General features: G+C 43.0%; 1 protein-coding gene across 6 annotated transcripts in view; it reads left to right on the top strand.

The window, feature by feature from the left end:
• Positions 1-11727, top strand: part of CNTN4 (contactin 4) — a 962626-nt gene extending 950899 nt beyond the window's left edge. For all 6 annotated transcript variants that reach the window (XM_082847221.1, XM_082847220.1, XM_082847222.1 and 3 more), the window contains 2 exons: positions 7187-7355; positions 9742-11727. In XM_082847221.1, the coding sequence (XP_082703347.1) occupies positions 7187-7355; positions 9742-9842 (270 nt within the window). In that variant the 3' untranslated portion in view covers positions 9843-11727. The remainder of the gene's footprint in view (positions 1-7186; positions 7356-9741) is intronic.
• Positions 11728-21760: the final 10033 nt, after the last annotated feature.

Below are 21760 nucleotides of genomic sequence, written 5' to 3'. Positions count from 1 at the left end.
CATGGCCACTGAGCCTGCGCATCCGGAGCCTGTGCTCCGCAGCGGGAGAGGCCACAGCAGTGAGAGGCCCACGTACCGCAAAAAAAAAAAAAAAAAAAAGAACCCTGTCCTCTCTCTCCCTGACAGCGCTCTGGCAGCCTCTTTCTCCCAAACACCAAAGTGGTTTGGTCTGAGTTTTGTCAACAGCCCATGACAGCTGGTCAGGATTTAGAGAATCGTCTATACTTCGGGCTCAGGCAGAGACAATCAGAAATAGTTAAAGACCTTGTGGCTGGGTCTCCAAAAAATCATGAAGAACCACATTTTATACATTTCTACTGTCAGTTTTGTTCTGTGCTTGTCTTGATGGTATTTTTAATCAACAGTAGTAACTTCTCCCTATTACTAATGGTTAATCTTTTTTGTTCATGTTCCTATTGTTAGGGGTATGTACACACATACACACACACACACATACGTACATATACATACATATACACAAGGATGTTTTAGGACATTCGTTTGCCTGATTCCATAAATGTTAGCCTGACTTTAAAGAACTAGAAAAGAAAATGGATGTAGCCCTGGTGCCACAATTAAAGGGCATTTTAAGTATCTTGTTTTGTTTTACTTTTAAACAACCTTTGAGGCAATGCAGGCCAAACAAAACTAGTCTGCAGGATGCATCAAGCCTGCAGGCTGCTGTCTGGTGACATTTTTGGATGCAGCTGTTGAGAGTAGCATAGTGACAGTGCTGTCAGGCATTAGTTACAGTTAGTAAAGCTAAGGCTGGAATTGGGAGTTGACATAGTTGGCCATAGAGCCTTAGGTGATGTGATTAGAGAGGGATTCAGAAACCCTCGCTGCTATGGGCTATTTTTCCTTCATCCATGTGGCACAGTGATTTGTATTCTGCCAGCAGAGAAACATTCCCTAAGAACTAATCTTCAGACCTTTCACTGGATCCCTTTGTAAAAGCAAACTTTCTGCAAGGGTCTTACAGAATAGAGCAAAAACGACCACACTTTGGTGCTCTAGTCATTATGTGACTTTAGGTAAATCATGTAACCTTTCTGGGACTGCACTTCTCTTTTATTAAAGGGGAAATCTTCCAGTATCTTCATTTTCCCCTGAGCCTTTGCATCTCTATTCCGTCTCCCTGGGACTGCCACCTCTTACATCTGCATCCTTAATCAGCCACTCATCTTTCGGGTCTAAGATGAGAAGCCTTCCCTGATGGCCAGAGCTCTCGCTATTTGTCAGATTTTTTTAAAGTACTTTCCATCCTCTCGGGTAATTGTAATTGGCTGATGACTTATTGTGAATCCCCAGACTGTGGGCCTCACGAGCACAGTGCCTGAATGGTCCCCATGATTTCTCAAGCCAAGGATGCATTCACTGTGGTGGTATTAAAGGGAGCCCTCATTTCTTGAACTCCTGAATCATTAGTCTCTTAGTGAGACATAATGGGAAAGAGTTCATCTGATCAGTTTTATGTAAGACGAGAGAGATGTGGGGTTTGGTAGGCTGGAAGATGAGAGAGGAGAGCGTAGGCTCAAAGAAAGCAAAGAAAGAAGGCAAAAGTGAAGACAGACCTTGCAACTTTGGGGTCTGACCCAGGCTAACACTGCCGGGACTGAACACAGCACGAGTGAGATGCAGATGTGATCTGGGACGAACTAATTTAACCAAACCAAGGAGGAGAGTGAAAAAACAAACAAACAACAACAAAAAAATGGGAGCGAGAAAGTCTTCCTCCCTGCTTCCAGTGTCGCCCAGTAGAACAGAGAGAGAAAACACAACAAAAATTCAGAAAGCTTTAGGAGTCCCTGTGGAGGGGCACACCATGAGTGAACCTCTTACTAGATTTTAAGCTCATGTTGAAGCTGGTGCTGAAATAAATTTGAAAGGCAGGGAGCTGCCTAAAGTACTTCAGGGAACCAAGCAAAATGTTAGTCGGGCAAGAAATCCTGAAGATCATTCAGCCAAAGCCCTTCCTTTCGCAGATGTGAAAACCGAAGGCCATTGAGTAAAGTGACTTGGAGTGCCCTCAGCTTTCACAGGGCAGGGATCTGTATGCAAGCTGAATTTTACTTCAGTGAACTGGGTCTAAAAGATTATAGGCATTTTTAGAAGAAAACTTGGAAAATGAGTATTATTTAGTTGCTACTTCTTTGTCTTCCTGCCCCCTCTCAGAAACTCTCATATGAGCTTGTCTTGGTAGCACTTTTCCAAGGAGGCCCTTCTTATATATATATTTTTAAATTCAACAGACACTCTTGCAGACATGTAGAAGATTCCCCTGAGCAGCACAGAATTGGGCAGGTGTGGTGGAATCAAGCAGTATAAGACCAACACGGCAGTATTCAGCTCCCAGAAAAGAACTGGGGCTTCACGGAGGATTGGGGAAGCTTTTTATTTCTATAGAGCTAGAATAAAACATTGGAACAAATTACAACTGGACAGCATGGAACCTTTTCAGATGTGAGCAGCAGATCGGGTGATACAGGCTAATTTGGTATGGGGGAGATCCAAAACGTATTTATTTAATATATTCGTCACAAGGGCTCAACCACAGACTTAATTTAAAAAAAAAAAAAAAAGAAAAAGAAAAGAAACAAAAAGGACACCACAGCTCAAGATAGAGTCCTATCCAGAAATCAAGGAAAGAACAGACTATCTCAGGAAAAAAGTGAAAAGACAGCACAGCAAGAGCCATGGATTTAGGCTTTTTTTTTCCCCCAAATATGGTTTTTCACGTTGGAGCTAAACTATATCTATGAAAAATAGAGTGGCACCTCCGAGTTGGGAATTTCATGCCTTAGGAAGCGTCACTCATGGCTGGGTATGAAGTGTGTAAAATGCTGCAGGAACCACATGTGCTGACAGTAGAGGAAAGAGGATTAACAAGGTTAGACCAGGTGGTAGTAAACGGCCCTTTGTGACTTTTGATTTCCAGTTCGACTCAGTTCCTTCCCTGCCCTTTAGGGCTGGGACTGGAGGAGCCAGACTCCCTACACATCCTCATTTAGATCCCAAGGAATCTCACTATAACTGGTTATAGATATTGAAATGCTACATATACAATGTTAATGTTCAGGAATATATATAGTTCTGTAAAAATAGTACATCTGTGTGTATGTGTGTGTATTTTTGGTTTTCTACCTAAATTGTTGAGATTCGTGGGATTTCTGCTTGCATAAATAGTCTCAAAAAGAAGTTGACTTTAGAAAGTTTAAGGTGCAAAATATTCTTTCAGCACAAAGTGTCAAGCTACTTTATGTTACTTGAGCTAAAAAGAGAGCGTCTGGTTTCAGTATCACAAACTAAACTGTCTACAGAGCCAGGCAGGTTATGTAAAGGGATTCAGTTAGCTTAATCCTTTCAATAAATACTGTCAGTATACGTGCCAAGCACTGTTTTAATTCTTAATTTTGTAATAACCCATGAAGTAGGTGCAGTTATTAGCCCCAGTTTTACAGATGAAGAACTCATGGCATAGAGTTTAGTAACTTGCCTACTTCACGTAGCTAGTATTTTTTCACTGATTTATTGAGATATAGTTGACATATAACATTGTGTAAGTTTAAGGTATACAGTGTGTTGATTTGATACATTTGTATATTGCAAAAAGATCACCACCATAGCATTTACTAATGCCTCCATCCCATCACATAATTACCATTCCTTGTTTGTGGTGAGAACATTTTAGATCTACTTTCTTAGCAACATTCAAGTATATGGTACCGTGTTGTTAACACAGCTAGTATATTGAAGACCTGTGCTCTGAACACAGGCAGTCTGGATCCAGAGTCCCACCTTTTAACCACTCAGCTATTCTGCCTGCCATCTGTAAACAAACAGATCAAGTGGTAATAAAGTAGTACCAAGAGAAATAACTCAGAGTGAGGAGAATAAACAGTGCCATGGGATAGATAGGAGAGACATTATTTTAAATAAAGCACAGGGAAAGGCTCTATCAAGAGGTGACATTTTGATTGGGCCATGAAAAAAGGAGAGAATAAGATAGGCAGCTCTCTGAGAGTGTTCCAAGCATAGTGAACAGGATATGCAAAGGTCCTGAGGTAGATACATGCCAATGTGACACAATAGGAAGTGTTGGAGAGTGTGATAAGCTACAGAGCTTGTGATGGTCCAGGATAGGCATCAGCTTCTCAGCTCCAGCCAATTATTGCCAGACAGGAATGTAGACCAGTGTGGCCATATCTTCCAGTTTTTAGTAGAACCCAAAACTTTATCATGTATAGTTTCTTGGTTTGTACATGTTGACATCTAACTCAAAAAAAAAAAATGTAAACCCACTAAGGGCCCAATAGTTAAAATATGCAGGCCAAATGTTACCCATGAGCCACGAGCTTTCTATGATCTAACCCCCCTTGTTTTGCATTCATGAAGACAGAGACCAGAGAGGGGAAGCAAGTTGCCCACAGTGGTGGCCAAGCTGGTCTCAGTTACGAATATAGGCTGTGAACCCAGACTGCCTGGGTTTGAATGCTGGATCCCCCACTTACTGGCCATGAGACCCTGGGCACATTGCTAAACATCTCCAGGTCTCAGATTTCTCATCTTTAAAATCAGAATAATAACAGTGCCTACCTCAAGGGGTAATCTCTATTAGCACATAGAATATAAAGTGTTCAAACACATAGTAAGCATTCAATAACGTTTGATTCTATTATCAGGATTCCCACAAATTCACTCTTCCTCTGTGTCTTCCACTCTGGATTATAGGAAATGCAAGCACAGCCTTTAAGTCAATCAGCTGAACCAAGTGTATCGTGTAAATAAAGGTTTTACAGGCCTTTATTTAGGTGCCACTGCAGTCCCCATCATTAGAAGACTGATAAGCAATGCTGATAAAAGGGCAGTTTTTTCCTGGAAGTCTTTCTTTTGGATTTACAGTTGAAACGAGTTGAATCCTCTGTGCTCCGGCAGAGCTGAATCAAAGAAGCAATTTATTCCTCAAAGCCAGGTGTGCCCTTGCATCCCATCAGCCAGCTCATGTTCCTGAAGGGCCGTGATGAGATGCTGTGACAGTCCTGAATGCGCCTCAGGATTTATTTGAGCCTGATCAGTAGTGAGGGGATGCTGAGTTTGATACAACTGATGCTCTGAGAAGGAAGGGGGACGCTTATGAATCTTTCCACCTCAAGGAAATTGTGTTTTCCACCTTGGATTAGAGAGACATAAATAAAGGTGATGAAATGCCAGGAAACAAATGGGATCTAAACCGTTTTAAGGGACTTTTATGAATTTCACTTGTGTTTGATTTTTTTTTGGCAGTGGTAGGGCGGGTAACCCTATGTCTCTGACCTCAGCCAATCAGAATTTACAGTGGGTCTTAGGGAAAGAGGAGCCAGTCCTGTGGTTCTCAAAGTGTGGTCTCTGGAGCAGAGGCAATGGTGTTACCTGGGAACTTGTTAGAGATGCAGATTTTTCAAGTTCCACCTGAAACCCACTAAATCAGAAACTCTGGGGTGGAGCCCAGTGTTCTGTGTTTTAATAAGCCCTCCAGGCAACTCTGATGCAGGCTCAGGTTGGAGAACGCTGATCTCGTTCATGATTCACTGAATGAACATCCCCTGAAGATCTTTCTTAACAATGTGTCACGGCCTGGACCCTTCTGCTATGGAGCCTGACTCAGGAGGGCTGGGGCGAGGCTGGAGAAGGATTTCTCAGCCTCCCCACTGGTGCCACTTTGAGCTGGATAATTCTCTGTTGTGGGGCCTGTCCTCTGCGTTATAGGAGGACCTGCCCACCCGTTGTGACAACAGAAAATGTCTGCAGACATTGCCAGATGCCCCAGGGAACAAAACTGGTCCTCCCCCCTCCCACCCCTGTTGAGAACCAGTGGCCTGCAGCTTCAGTATTTTTTACAAGCTCCCCAGGTGCTTCTAACACACAACCAGGACCAGAACCATTCATGTTACCCAACCCTATTTTTTGTTGTTGTTGTTGTCAAGAGAAATGATGGGTTATGGTGATTTAAGAGTACAGGCTTAGGAGCCCTCATCTTACCACTCACCAGCTCTGTGACATCTCTGGGCCTCAGTTTCCTCATCTGCAGAAAAGAATAACCGTGCCTGTCCTGTCAGGTTGTTGTGGCAGTTAAATATGGTCATGTCAATAGAGTGCCCGGCTCATTGTAAACGTCAGAAAGTATTTGTGGGACAGTTCTCGTCACAATTATCATATCCAGAAAGGCAGGTGCACCTCTCTGGGCCTTTATCTTTTGTTCCTGGTGGGAATTGTTGGTGACCACAGTAGGCAATGCCAGGTGGTGAATGCATTTTCAAGAGAGCTAGTTGCCTATCTCTTCACATGAACTACCAGCCTAGTCTCTGACCCAGAGGAAACCAAGAAGGGGAACAAAGAGTGGCACTGTTGAAGCTACATGAGTGGCACTGTTGAAGCTACAGACACTTCTAGAGTGAGAGTAATTGCCCCATAACATCCCCTCTTTTCTGTGTAGCTGAAAAATCGGTCCAGTGTCCTCTGGGGGTTATAGCACTTGTCTTTCAGAGATGCTCTCCCTGTTCTGAAATGTCCTCTTTCCAAAGGATTAATAATAATGATAACTTTTGGCCTGATTTTTACACCTTACTTTTTGCTTCTAACCTTTGCCATGTATGTTTGTACCTTTTGTTCCTTTTAAGGCTTCATAGATACTGTTTCTTACATGCTTCCTTTGAGCCCTTCATTTTATTCAGTCCTGTGCAATTGTGAAGACTTCCCAGAAAAGTGGGTGTTATTGTCCCCGTTTTACAGATGTGGGCAGTGAGGCTCAGAGCGGGAAAGTAAGTGGACCACGGTCACACAGCAGCCAAGTCTGTCCTCATGCCAAAGACCCTCATGCGTAACTGAGCTCTGTACATCCACCTTCTCCATGTGTGTTAACTGACCTTCCAGAGGCTACATGAGGCCACACAGCACGTTGTTAGACTCTTGCTAGCCCCGCTGCCATGCTGCACAATGCTTTAAACTCTTTTCTCATAATGAAATCAGTGGTGGCTGCAGACATGCCCCTCGCTATTAAATGAGCCTTCCAAATGCAAGTGGGCAGGCAGCCTGACAACCTCAGCGTCCCTGCGTTTCACGGGTGCCCAGAGGTGAAAGTGAAGGAATGCTCCATCCTTGGGGCCCTTGTGAGGACAGCAGGTGATACCTGTTCTTTCCACATTGGCAGGTCTTGTACAGATGGAGCAGACAAAGCAGCACATCTGTCATTGAAACAAATGAAACATCAGTGGAGCTTTCTTTGCCTTTTGATGAAGATTATATAATAGAAATTAAGCCATTCAGTGATGGAGGAGATGGCAGCAGCAGTGAACAGATTCGAATTCCAAAGATATCAAGTAAGAATGTCTCTTTTTGCCTCCCTTCTCCCTGTCTGCCCTATCTCCTAAGCTTCCCAGTGAGTCAGGGCTAGGGTGAAATTAAGCCCGGGAAAAAAAAAAAAAAAAAAGCTAAAATAAAAATGGACGATACCATCCCCCTTCCTCAGACCACTGGTATTTACTGACCTCAGGTAGTTTTGTGCAGAAGACAGTTTGACTAGTTTTGACTGATTTAATCAGCTGGCTATCAAAGATCAGCTTAAAGCAGCCCCAAATCAGTCACCCAGGCTTTTCCATGTGGACCCATGTAGTTTGCATCTACAATAACCCAAAATTACAGCTTAGAAAGTTAAAAGCATGACTCAGCAAGAACAAGCAAAGCGTTCTTCAAAATGCTCTGGAAACGTGTCCGTAGTGACACAATATAATGTCTTTGGCCGAAAATATTTTGAACTTGACACTGTTTATTTTGAACATGCGTATGTAACATATGTACATAAATGCACATGTCTACAGATAGTCAAGATTATCTTTGTTTACAAAGACTGTTGAAGAGTGTGTTCTTTTTTGAGCCAAGTACATTCAACTTAGTTTTCAAATACTATGTTTGCAAATATCTCAGCAGCATATTATTTTTTGGGTTTTTTTTTTGTATGATTTTATTTATTTGAAATTAAAAGAAAAAAAAACAGAACAGGCAAATCCATAGAGGCAGATTAGTGGCTGGTAGTGACTGGCCAGCGGTGTGAATTGTGGCTTAACGGGTACTGGGTTTCCATTCGGATGATGAAAAAGTTCTGGAACTAGCTTATAGTCCCGGTTGTACAGCATTGGAGTGAACTTAATGTCACTGAATTGTACACTTTAAAATGGTAACTTCTACGTCATGTGTATTTTACCACAATAATAAAAAGTATAAGATTGCCATTAGGTATCTAAGTATAGATTTTCATTGGCCTTTGGATTTAACAGTCTAGAGATAAGGGGTTCAGTGAAGGCTGGAGATATGAACTTTCAAGCCATCAGTGGAGATACGATATTTTAAATCATGGGCAACCCTCACTACAGAGTTCTGAGCTTCAGCCCCTTTGCCAAGTGTCCATCGTAGTAGTTTTCAGATGAGGAAAGGGTCTAGTATTCTTGCTGACATCAAGTTTTAGTAAGGCATCCACTAAGCCTTTTTAATTACATCTATAAAATTTGGATGCCTCAAATCAGAAAACAAAATGTTTAATGGTCATTTCACCCTTCTTCTGAATAAGCACTTGTTAATGTTAATGGACATAGAACAGGACTTCAGGTGGGAAACCAAGGCTGCCCCAAGACATGCTCCGAATTCAGGAGTAATTTACCAGTTTCCAGGTGAGGTTTATATTTACTGCACCTTTTTTGCATACAAACACTAAAGGCATTTTTGTCTTTTAAAACACTGGGGAGAATTGGTTTCTACATATCAGAAGAGGACTCTAACTTCCGTTGGAAGGAACCAGATTTATGGTGAGATGTGGAAATTATCTCCAGGCCAAAAAAACACAAGATGAGAATTTGTTTTGGGATTAATTTATCTCACTTTGTTTAAATCTGACTTCATACTTCCTTATCATTGCAAGGATTATTTTTTTTTAAAGACTGACTGATGATTCTTGGTTTAATTCATTACAAAAACATTTTAAGCAATTTTATTGGTAAAATTATTAGATGATAAGGATGTAACTGTGAGCAAAACATGATCTCTTTCTCAAGAGGTTTTCCATTTTGTTGGTCAGAGATCTTTCAATCTTGATAAAACCTCAAATGACAGTTGGTAACTTCTTACTGTGAAAAAATGTAAGATGTATAAGAAAAAGTTTTAAAAGGATTGAGATTATCTTGTTGGGCAAAAAAAAAAAAAAAAAGAGGTATGTTTAGACAGACATGAGTTGGAATCCCAATTCAGTTATTTACTAACTGGGTAATCTTAGACTTATCTTACTTCTCTGGGCCTCCATTTCCTTAGCAGTTAAATGGTGTGATAACCATACCAGAGGTCTTCAGGGTTTTTTATAGGAATTAAATGTCATGTGGCTCTGTACCCGGCATTAAGCTTGAATTCGAAAGGGAACGTCAATGTTTATTTTGCTGCATCATTGATATCATAGTATTTATCAGTAATGTTACCAGTCATATTGAAGTTTCTTCTCATGTTAGAGGGGGACACCCTCCTTTTACAGATGCTTAAACAGAGATCCAGAGATGTCCCCCACCTGCTTCCAGGTTCATAGCTAGGGGGTCATAGAACTGAGACTAAAAAAGTCAACAAGAGATGGTCATTTCCAGTAGACTTCAGACAGTTCTTCGGTTTCCAAAAGCCCTGGGGCCCCGCCTCCCTTTGTTGCCGAGGTGAGTAAATTTCTTCTCTCTCCAGATGCCTATGCAAGAGGAGCGGGGCCGTCCACTTCCAACGCATGCACGCTGTCGGCCATCAGTACGATCATGATCTCCCTCACAGCCAGGTCCAGTTTATGACAACAGTTCTCTAAAGGACTTGCTGTTTATAATATAAGCAACATTTAGCTAGTTGTTTTGAAGACACCCAGTACTAAGTAATATTGTTGTTCAAGTACATCTTATTACTGGAAAAAAAAATGTTTTTTGCTTCTTTAGGAATGGCATTCTACAGTACTTCCTCAAAGCAAATCCAGCTTTGTCTGAAGTTTCTTTGGAAACTCTGCAATGCACTGAAGACATCTGTAATATGATGTTACCAAAGCAGTTTACATATGTCCTTATATGCATATTTTTTATTATATATTTAGTGTTTTATAGAATTTTTTAAAGTTAACATGAAATGTAGATATTAATTTTTTTCCTCTGCTGTAAAATGCTATGGGCAACACAATCATATGGTTATTATTTGAAAATAGTTCCTTTAAAGACAGAGTTGGAAACTCACCTTGGTAAATACATTGCAGATTTCTTGTACAGTTTTATAAGGGTCTAGTGGCAGAACAGCTGAAGACTTGGTCTGTAACTCAAGGCTGCTGTATGGAAATGACTCTTGGGATGACTAATGTACTGAATCAAGTCGTTTTGCCACGTACAATATGCTTTCCAGCCCTGTTGTGAATTCTGTTGTTCAACACAACCTGAGATGGTTTCAGGAATGGCTGCAATCTCAAAACCTAAACTAACTTGCCCAAGAGGCACCTTGTGCAATATTCCCATCCCTGAATTTAGCATCCTACGGTAAGACTTTCTTTTCCCTCAACTCAGTTAACATTGTCTTTGTAGCAGTAGCATTATCTTAGACATGACATTGGAAGTTAAATATCCTGTAGTAACATAGACCAAAAGTTAATAGAGTCAACCATGTCTTTCAAAGGATAAAAGATAATTTTACTGTCTTTAAATGTATCTGTCTTGAATGTACATTTAACAACAAAAAGGGTAATTCTCTGTTGATGGATTCGTAACTTCTTTACAAAATTTCTTATAGATAATATGTGTATCTCTTTAATAATAGAGCCCTTCTTTTGAATCAAAATTATGTATGGAGTCTGGCAGATTTCTCCTATTTCAGCACCTAGCTGCCACAAAGAATTTTTTTCATGACTCTATAAAAGATCTTTAGTACAATGGTGTGGTATCTCAATGAGTCTCCTGTTTTGCAATAGGTAGCCTCATTGCTTTACAAGTTTCATCTTCTATGTCTTAAAATCACACATTGGAAAATGACAATATCAACAAAACTGTATTCTTATGAAAAGAACTATTTGTAATAATGGGGGAGGTTTTGTAAGCTGACACTAGTGGAACAGTGCATATAAAAGGCAATGAAATTTTCTATAAAAATTTTCACATGTAGACATGCTGCCACCTTTTCTTCTTTCTCAGAGAGCTCAAATTTGCCTGTAATTTGTCATTTTTCCTTAACTTTTCAACCTTCTAGCTATATTTATCCAATAAAGTCATAATCAGGATTCCACTTGTGTAAAAACTAGGGTGGTAACTGGAAAAAAAATATTGTCAGTATTTCAAGCTGTGTTCCTTTCTTAGTTTGATATGGTTACTTCTATGTTAAAATAAAACAAAATTTTAAATCACATGCAAAAAAAATCAACAAAATAATAAAATGAATGAAAAAAAAAAGATACCCCAGGTAGTTCCCAACCCCAGTGTAAATATTTACCAGTGATCTAGCATATGTAATCTCTTTTTAAAGGTATTGTTAATAAATATTCTGTCATTTGTAAAGATACTTGTCTTTTGGGAGCATTTTTCCTGCCTGCCTGTCAGGGAATTTGTTAGCTCACCCTTGTGCTAGTTATAATTTAAGATCATAGAGGGACTCAGAAGTCTCTGGTCACGATCCAAAGCTAGTTGACCCAGAGCTCTTCCTTTGGAATTGACAACCCTGAAAACATCATTGCAGATCCTCTTTGGAGGTAGAGAGGGACAAACATCCACAAATAAATGTCCTGAAGATCAAACTTGAATAGATCCTCTGCATTAGCTAAGTCTTTTCTGTATTTAATCTAAGGCTATCTGTTGTTTTAAGGTTTCCCCAACCCCGCTGCTAAAAGGATAGAATCTAAACTTGAGGCCCTTCTTAATGTAATAACAGCTTAACTCTGTACCCGGCCACACAGAGTCCTCACTGGCCCTTGAACACTGCTCGCTTTTGGTCTCACCTCTGTGCCTTTTGGGCACCTGGTTGCCCCTTCCTGAAATACCCCCCACTGTTCTTTATCACCTGAATCCCCACTGTCCTAGGGTAGGCTCGTCTGTGAAGCCTTCCCACACTCCAGTCCTTGGTGACATCCTTCCTCTGAATGAGCTGTAAGCCCTGTCGATACCCCTCATTTAGTAATTAATCAGGTACTACTTTTGGAAATCTCTTGTACTGTTATCTTGCATTTTAACTTAACTCCTGTATTGTTACTTAATTTTCCTTGTATGTGTGCCTTGTCTTCCCAACTAGATTGTAAGCTCCTTGAGGGCAGGGACTTTGGTCTTATCTTCCATGTACTCTCCATAGTGCCTAGCACAGTGCCTTGCAATAAATAATCATTGTTTAATTGATCGAAAGGGTCTTTGAAGTAGCATTTTGCATCAGTTGCCTACCTGTGTGCCCTAGTGAACCAATCAGAGGAGACTGTGTCACTAGTTTGCAAGGTGGCAGAAAGTGTCAGAAGGCCTGGCTTCTGACTTGATGCCTTGAAAAAGTCCTTTAATCTCTCAGCTTCATCATCTGATACATGAGGCCCTGGATTAGCTGAGTCTGACCGAGCTCAAGATGTTTTTTAAAAGTGCCCCGTGGACACCTTCACCCAAACGTGTCTGATTTGTTGGTTTCCATGGTTGTTGCAGGTTAGGCTCACTGGTTGCAAGCCACAGAAGCAACTCTGGATAACCTGAGCGAACAAAAAGGAATGACCCCGGTCAGATAACATGAGCCAAGGAGACACTGAATGCCCAAGCCTTGGCGAGAATAAGAAGCAGGCCACTCCGAGGATCAAGCCTGCAGGAACTTTGCAAAGTCTTTTGGGGGAGCGACTGTGGGGATGAATTGGCTCTGTTTCTGATTTTGATGCCACTGTTCAGTATCCAAATTCCTAGAAGAGGCTGATCGATCCAATTGGTGTCATACCGCCTGAGCATCTCGATCATGCACTCAAGGGAGAGAGAGTTTGTTAAAGGAAAATTGAGATGATGTTTCTAGAAGATGGGATAATAAACGCTAAGAAGGTCTAAGCAGCACACTCTCTATGCTTAGCCCTCCAGGCAGGATTCCCCAGCCCCTAGTACCAGTTAATATGTGCAGGGGGGGATGTATTACTGCTTGGGAGTTTTGCACAGTGACTCTGAAGGAGAAGCACTACAAAAGCGCCTATTTGCTTTGCTTATTTAATCTTTCCCAGCACTTCCTCTGATGCTCATTTTGTGTGTGAAAAGTCCACCTGTGATTTAACTGTATAAAAGGAGATTCTATTTTGCCAGGTAAGTGGATTCTCTCAGCATTCCTGAGTTTTTATAAAGCCCACAGACCCTGTGTACGAAACAGCTTCTTTCCACGGGAGCAGAAGACATGGGTGATAAACTTTATCTTCAGGTGAGCTTGGAATTCTTCCAGCCTGAGGTGGGAGCTGCCGTAAGCTTTTATCTTAAAGTAATGATTGAGTTATTCCTACCGTCAAATTTTGGTTATTTACATCTGGGAAGCAGCCTTCTATCCTGATGAACCTTTTCCCAGTCTCTCCCACCACCCGTACTTTACTGCAGATATGCTGCAGGAATGCTGAATTCTAAAAAGTACATAAATAGTACATAATTCGCTACTAAAATGTCATGTAATTTTTAAAGTATTTTAATGTAATCAACCACCAGATGATTTTTGCATACCATATCGGATTCTCAATGCGACTGTTCACCTCATTTAACACAGATAATCAAGAATTGGCTGTATTTTCTTTTTTTTTCATTTTTATTTTATATTGGAGTATAGTTGATTAACAATGATGTGTTAGTTACAGGTGTACAGCAGGGTGATTCAGTTATACCCATACATGTATCCATTCTTTTTAAAATTCTTTTCCCATTTATGTTGTTACAGAATATTGAGCTGAGTTCCCTGTGCTAAACAGTAGGTCCTTGTCAGTTATCTATTTTATTTTATTATTTTTTTATTCAAACAGAAAGTCACAAAAATTATAATCATCCTCATCAGTTCACTCAGTCCCATGTCATTAATTTTTTTTCATCTTGATCTTTTGTTAGCACTTTTATGAGTTCATCAGTTTTCCATTAGTGTTCTGAAAATGCTTATTTATTCAGTTCAGCAGTATAGTCAGTTACCAGAAACCTGTACTTGTCAGAGTCTTTTCCATGAATAGTTATCTATTTTAAATATAGCAGTGTGTACATGTCAATACCAAACTCCCAATCTACCCCTCCCCCTAACCCCATGCTTTCCCCCTGGTAACCATAAGTTCATTCTCTAAGGCTGAGAGTGTTTTTGTTTTGTAAATAAGTTCATTTGTATCATTTTTTTAGATTCCGCATATAAGTGATATCATATGATGTTTGTCTTTCTGTCTGATTATTTACTTCACTTAGTATGATAATCTCCAGTCCCATCCATGTTGCTGCAAATGGCCTTATTTCTTCCTTTTTACTGGCTGAGTAGTATTCCATTGTGTATATGTATCACATCTTCTTTATCCATTCATCTGTCGATGGACGTTTAGGCTGCTTCCATGTGTTGGCTGTTGTAAGCAGTGCTGTAATGAACATGTATTTTTTCAGACAACTGTGTTCTCTGGATATATACCCAGGACCAGGATTGCTGGATCATATGTAGCTCTATTCTTAGTTTTTTAAGGAACCTCCATGCTGTTCTCCATAGTGGTTGTACCAATTTACATTCCCACCAACAGTGTAGGAGGGTTCCCTTTTCTCCACACCCTCTCCAGCATTTATTGTTTTTAGACTTTTTATCATGGCCATTCTGACTGGTGTGAGGTGATATCTTATTGTAGTCTTGATTTAAGAATTGGCTGTATTTTCCTTTGTGACAATTGAAGAATCCTCTGGCCACCCATAGTGATTTCAGGAGCAAGCCTTTTAAACATCAAAGACTTAGAGTCAATCTCTGGACCTACCCCAAATTATTCTATACAAAATGACACACATGGGGGCCTACATATTCAGACAATTGCCACTTATTCGACAGGATAACATTTGTGAAGTTCTAGAATCACAGCTCTCCAAATACTAGCAAACTATTCTATAAATGAGCCATTGTTCTTTTTCCCAAGTGACTTGAGACAGTCACAAAAAAACCGACATAGAATGTGGGTGCGTTCCGTAACCAAAATGAGTTGAACTCACCTGACACATCCATTATCATCTTTTTCTTAAGTATTTTCACTTCTTAGTATAAATATTAGTATTTAATCATTTTAATAATAAAATTAATAAAATAAAAATATGTAATAATGTTAATAAAAGAAGTTAGGCGGTAGGGTCCTCAGTCAGATACCAAGTTTTCCACAAAGCCTCTCTCAATTTCCCTATCTGGCGTTGACCTCTCGTTTCTGTGATTCCAGAGCGTGTCATGAATACTCATGAGTGTCTGTCTATCCACTATCTGGTATTTAAATCACTGGCATTCGTGTCTTCTCCCTCCCTGTAGGCAGAGAGTATCTCAGGGTTACAGTTCGGCTATGATTCTTAACTTCTCTTACCAGGCTCGTATGCCCCCATCTCTGACCCTAACAAAACTAGAAGGTGGAGAATCCCTGGCACCATTTGGAGTGACTTCCCCAGGCTCTGCCCTCCTGCCAGGATATGATTACCATGTGCCAGTCAGACTGCCCATTCTGAAAGGAGGCCCCTTTCCCCTCATGCTAAATGGGCCATGCAGAATAAATGTTCCAATTCCACAACTCAAGGATAAACTACAACACTCAGCAGAGCTCACAATTTCAACAAAATCGGCCTCTGTTCTTTATCACCAACAGTCTGCTCCATTGTAGATGAGAAGCCCTCCACTAATATACACCACACGGAGAGAAAGCAGTTTTTAAAAAATGTCAACCAAATGATAGAGCTGAATGTCAGGAAACTGCAAAGCCAAAGTAATTGAAATGTGATATTCCCAATCTCCGTAAATTGGACTTTCACTACATATTCTTACCGGTTGTTAGGAATACAAAACTATCCCAGGAAATGTGTATATCTTAGGATTTTAACTAACAAAGAATAATAACTCGAATTTTTTTTCTAGTGTTAAAGGGCTCTTTACACTAAGAAGCAGCAGATGCAGGTTTTATCCCCTTTTCACTCATGAAATGGAGGGAAAGAGGTGATACGACAAGCCCATGGTGACACAGACAATTAGAAATAAGGATTTACTGAGACGAAGGACAAGCGAGGGTAAGAAGCTGGTCTCTTAAATTCAACCAGAGGGCAGTAAGGACACTGAGTCAGCATGAAGCCGGTGGTGAGGGGGGAGGGGAGCTGTGTGAGGTTGAGGTTAGGAGGCGGAGGGGTTCTGAACTAGGACCAGGCACAGGACAGCCATTCAGAGGAACCCAGTGCCCTCTGTGTACCAGGCCCTGTTCTAGGCACAGGGGAGTGGCCGGCAGTCAGGAAGGGAGACCCCACAAAGGCCGCAGAATGGAGGAGATGGGGACACTCTAAGGCCGGTGTGAAATCACCTGGTTTGGAATGAGACTGGGTGGGGAAGCCAAGAGACCAGCCACGGCGTTTGTCACAATACAGAGAAATGCAATGATAATAGTAATTGCGGACAACAGTGATGCTCTTAGTATGTGCCAGTCTCTGCAAGTCATCCTGCTGGCTTAGTTCCCACATAGTATTCGTTTTTGGTACATGGGGGACCAAGGCTGGGAGGTTTACAGGTTTGTTCCAGGTCACACAGCTGACCAGGGAGGCCAGGAATTCAGATGCTGGTGGCTTGTGACTCCAGGCCTCTCTCCAAAAAGTTAGATATTTATACCAACAGGGAGGGAGGGAGGAAGGGAGATGATAGATAGATAGATAGATAGATAAGGATACCGGTTCCCAACAAGAAGGGTAGTGAGCTTCCTAGGAAGTTGTACACCGGGTTGTTGAAAAGTGATCGGGGCACGGGCAGGGCTCCCAGGTGTAGGGTTCCTGCAGAGAGAACCCATACAGCTCAGGTGTGGTGAGTTCTTTGCTCCACAGTGGTCTAGCTCAGCTGCTTGGACGTCTTCAACTACAAAGGAGGGGCTTTGTTTGTTTTACTTGGCTTCAGGTGCCTCAGAGTTGTTTTTCACACTCGGGCTATCCTACAAGATCAGGGTAGACAGATAAAGTACAGGAGGCCCAGTTAAACTTGGATTTCAAAACTAGTACTTTTTTAGTATAAGCATGTCTCATGCAACATTTACCGAAAATTCAGATTTAACTGGGCCTCCTCTATTTTTATTTGCTACATCTGGCAAGTTTATGCAGGGAAGAAGTTGCCTGCTCATTGAGGTAATTCGTTTCTAGTGCTAAATTCCAGGGTCTTGCCGATGTGTGATCAGTTCTTTGAAGGTTGAGGCTTCTTAGGGTGCCCGCACGAGGTTTGCTGTTTTAAGCTCTCTTTGGTTTGCTGAACTCTCCCACCCCCTTTCCGAGGATGGGGTGTGTGTGTGGGTCCAGGGAGCTAGGCCCGGATGGCTCTCACAGCTGAAAAGGTTTACTGTCGTCGAGCCCTTTAAGAGGAAGCTGGCCGACCTTTGAACTATGACACCAGTTGCGTAAGTGTTGATTTCTTACCCACAGTTTTCCCCCAGGCTTATGCATTCTTTCATTTTATCACCTGGCAGGGACAGATCTTGGGTTTTCATTTTAATAACTGAAAGAAAACGAATAATACACCTTCACGGGGAAAAGAGCCCACTGGAACTGTAACAAAAGGCACGTGAGTCACGTGAGCAGAAAGGGCGGTCCGGGCTCCCGGAAGGGCGGTGGGCGGTAGAGGCTCCGGGAGCCCGGATGCAGGCCGGCCGCTGAGGTCGAGGCAGGCGTTTCTGAAGGGAGAGCCACGCCAACCGTGAGTTCTTGTAACTTCTTTGTTAGACTCTAGTGATATTTCTACTGTTCCCACACAGCGTTAATAAGAGAGTGCTGCCTAGAGTTCGGTTCTTTCGATCTGAGCTGAATAGAGTTGTCTAGTCTGGCTTACGCTTAAGAAACTGACTTTCTTTTTCATGGTATAAGTTCAACCAGTTCCTACGCAGTTGTTCAGGACACAAAGATAAAGAGGGCCGCCTTCTCGATTTCGGAGTGTTTCTCCTTTAAAGGAGACAGAAAAATTTTAAATAATAAGTGATAAAATAGAACGCAACAGAAGGTACTTGGGGGAACATAGACTTCCTGGTGGCAAAGAGCCGAGATTTAGAAGCTAAACTGTCTACAAGATGGGGGGAAAAAAAAAAGATTGAAAGGGCTTGTCCATCAGAGAAAGCTTCAGCCGCGGCTTGGACGGATGAGGGACAGGGTAGTTGTGATGCAGGGGTGCTCCCCGGGGACGTGGCTGGAGAGCTACAGAGAAGCCAAGTCAGAGGGGACTTTGTTTTAAAAGGAGCTTGAACTTGAAGGTGCTGGAGTTATTTAAGGGTTTTGCGCAGGGGTGATATAGGTCGATGTGCTTCTGCTGAGATGCTTCAAAGTAATACCAGAGGCCAGGATACTGAGAGGCTGCTGCGTTGGTCCTAGCTGAGAGATAATGCAGACAGTAGTGTGGACAAAGAATGAGAATGTCTGGGGGGAAAATGAGAAATGTGCTCCTGTTCAACGTGCAGACAATTCACTGTCAATTCTGTTCGGCGTTGCTCGTTCTGAACTGCATTTACATTCATATCTATTACCTAAAAGGGGGATACTGTGGGAAAAAACACCGTTAATTCTTTAACAAGAAATAGTTTTTGAAAACTTGGTACCCTGGAACTTGGTCTGTAGGCTGTGGAAGCAGGAATAGCACAGGGTCGTCACGGAGACCCTTGAGCTGACACGAAGTCCTATTCTAATTAGGTTTTTCACCTTTAGTCGTGCGCTCAAAGACTGTTTTCAGTTCTCCGTTCTCGCTTCCAGATATCTACTTTTTCTTTAACAAATTAGCACCTAAGGGTTGTTAATTCCATCAGCAGATGGGCCTGACACGTACAAGCCTCCCCCATGAAAACGTTTGGATTTTTAATCAGGATGTTCTCGGCCCACACGGAGTTCCTCCCCAGACTGCATCAACAGCTTCAGGCCTTGAGGCATTTCAGTGAGGCTCAGGTGGCTGAGCTCTTGGCAAACTGCCCTTCCCCCTCTGGTCTCCCCGGCGCGTCCCCTGCCGAGCTCAGCGCATCGCAAACGCTAAATTTCAGATGGGGCTGAAATCGTTATTGGAAAGGCTGTCGTTGAGAACCACTGTTCTGAGCCTGTGACCATGAAGGCTCTTGGGAGGGAGGTGGCCATCCACCGTGTCCTGGTGGAAGATGGGAAGAGGTGGGTGCTTGTATCTCATCAACCTGCTGACGAGGGTATTTGCTGTGAAGCGTTCACACTCTGATTTGCCATGACAGGGCAGTGAAAACAGGACACACCACTCAAAACCCAAGTCCTTTTGTATAGTAATTTACACATTGTAGGGTAGTCACATCATCAGCAGAAAGAGACCCAGGCTCCACCAGCCAGATGGCCAGGCACACGCGAGCCTCCTGGTTATTTCCGATCATGTTCTCACTAGACACCCGTCTTCCTCTCCGTGCTTTCAATTTAGACCTTGATGATCTCTACCAGATAGCATTCAGTTCCAACTGTTTGCAAGGAACTGTGATGGGGTGGGAAGAGGGTTTAAGAGGGTCCAAGAAGCATTGATCCCTTCTAAGAGTCAGGGACTGTCCCAGAGGCTGCAGATAAAAATGCATTTCACATGAGCCCCATCGTCCTGGATGGCCCATCCTACAGGGCAGCCGGTGGAAGAGGGGGGCTGAGGCCCAGAACGAGGCCCCAGAGGCAGGATCAAGCAAACTCTGCTTTGGAAGGTTTCACGAAGGAGGAGGCGTGGGGTCCGCATTCCCAAAGACTGAGTGTGAGTTCCACAAGGCAGAAAAGGAAAGGGGCTAACCCTCTAGGGAGACACATGGGCTGCTCTCTGCTGCCTGACACTGATATCCCCAAATCAGGCAGTGGGTCGGGCTCAGTACCGGGGTGACGGCTGCTACTGCGGTGGAGGCAGGTGGGTGTGAAGCCAGCACCTCACCAAACAGAAAGAACTGGCCACACTGGGCATGGCTCTCTCCTTGTCCAGCCTCCTCGGCAGAGGCCGTTTTCACAGTCCTAGGTTTCTGGGCCCCAGTTTGAAAGAGATCACATGTGGAGTAATAAGTCGAAAAAGGGGTAGGGTTTTTGTTGTTTTTGTTTTTTTTGCAGGGCTTTGCCTGCAACAAAACAGTTGGTTTTCAAATTTTGATATTCAGTGGAATCACCTGGAGCAGCTGTTCTCAAAGTGGGGTCAGGAGACCAGCATCAGCGTCACCTGAGAGCTTAGGGGAAAGCAGATTCTCAGGCCCCCCGGACCTCCTCGGTCACAGGCTCTGATCTGCTTTAATGACCCCGCCAGGTGATTCTGATGTGCTCAAGCTTGAGAATGCTTAACCTAAGTCTCCTGCAGATTCCTCACCACCACTCACAGAGCTTCTGCATCAGGTGATGAGATATTTTGCCAGTCATTGCAGCCGTGCCCTCCTGGTCCCACCCCCTAAGCAGGCTTCAGCTTGTTTCCTGACCGTCCCCTCCACATTTCCGGGGTCACGAGTGCCTGTATTCAGCCCCTCACTATCCATTTCTTATCTAACATGCTCTCTGAGCCACAGTGATTGCATGTGTCCAACAGGGGCAGTCGTACCGTGTGGGCTTCTCAGGATTAGAGGTGATGTCTGGGAGGCGTGTGGTGCAGCTCCTGACATTTGGTGTCTTAGCTCAGGCTGCTGTAACAGAGCACCACAGTCTGGGGGGCTTACAAACAACAGAAGTTTATTTCTCACAGTTTTGGAGGCTGGAAGTCCCAGATCAAGGTGTCAGCATGCTGGGGTTCTGGTGAGAGTCCTCTTCTGGTTGCAGAAGGCCAACTTCTCATATCATCACACGGGGGAAAAACTCTTTGGGATCCATTTGTAAGAGCACTAATCCCATTCATGAGCATCCCAACCTAGTCACCTGCCCAAGGCCCCACCTCCAGATACCACTACATTGAGGTGTAGAGTTTCAACACGTGAATGGGGGGTGGGGCGCATTCAGTCCATAACTCTTGGAAATAGGCAGTAACTGACAGATGCCAGACTGCTGTGCCTACTATCCTGGGCCCAGGTCCCTGCTATTTGCAGTGGATGGTTATCAGAAAAACAACCCCTGGGGACTTCCCCAGTGGTTAAGAATCCACCTGCCAGTGCAGGGGACACGGGTTCGAGCTCTGGTCCGGGAAGATTCCACATGCCGCGGAGCACCTAAGCCCGTGTGCCTAGAGCTCATGCTCTGCAGTGAGAAGCCTGCGCACTGCAGTGAAGAGTAGCCCACACTCGTTGCAACTAGAGAAAAGCCCGCGTGCAGCAACGAGGACCCCACGCAACCAAAAAAAAAAAGAAAGAAAAGAAAGAAATGAAAACAAACACAACCCCTGGAAGTATTTGGTAGTCAACATGCCCCATTCCTCGATCAGACTGACTAAATCAACTATGAAAAGCATGTAAAGAGTCTGCCATGGTGGAGGTTTGTTCTGAGCACTGTGACCTTTCCCTGTTCTAAGCGTCCTGCTCCGGGGCCGTGTACAATCAGCACTGGTTGGATCCCTTCAAGTACCAACTGTCCCTCCTAACCCCTCTCTGCCCTGGCCACACCTGTACTTGGTTCTACCTGTAGCC

Source organism: Leucopleurus acutus, assembly GCF_964270905.1.
Source record: "Leucopleurus acutus genome assembly, chromosome: 10".
Taxonomy (NCBI): Eukaryota; Metazoa; Chordata; class Mammalia; order Artiodactyla; family Delphinidae; genus Leucopleurus; species Leucopleurus acutus.
The sequence above is the reverse complement of the archived record's forward strand: the minus strand, read 5'-3'. Positions and strand labels throughout refer to the sequence as shown.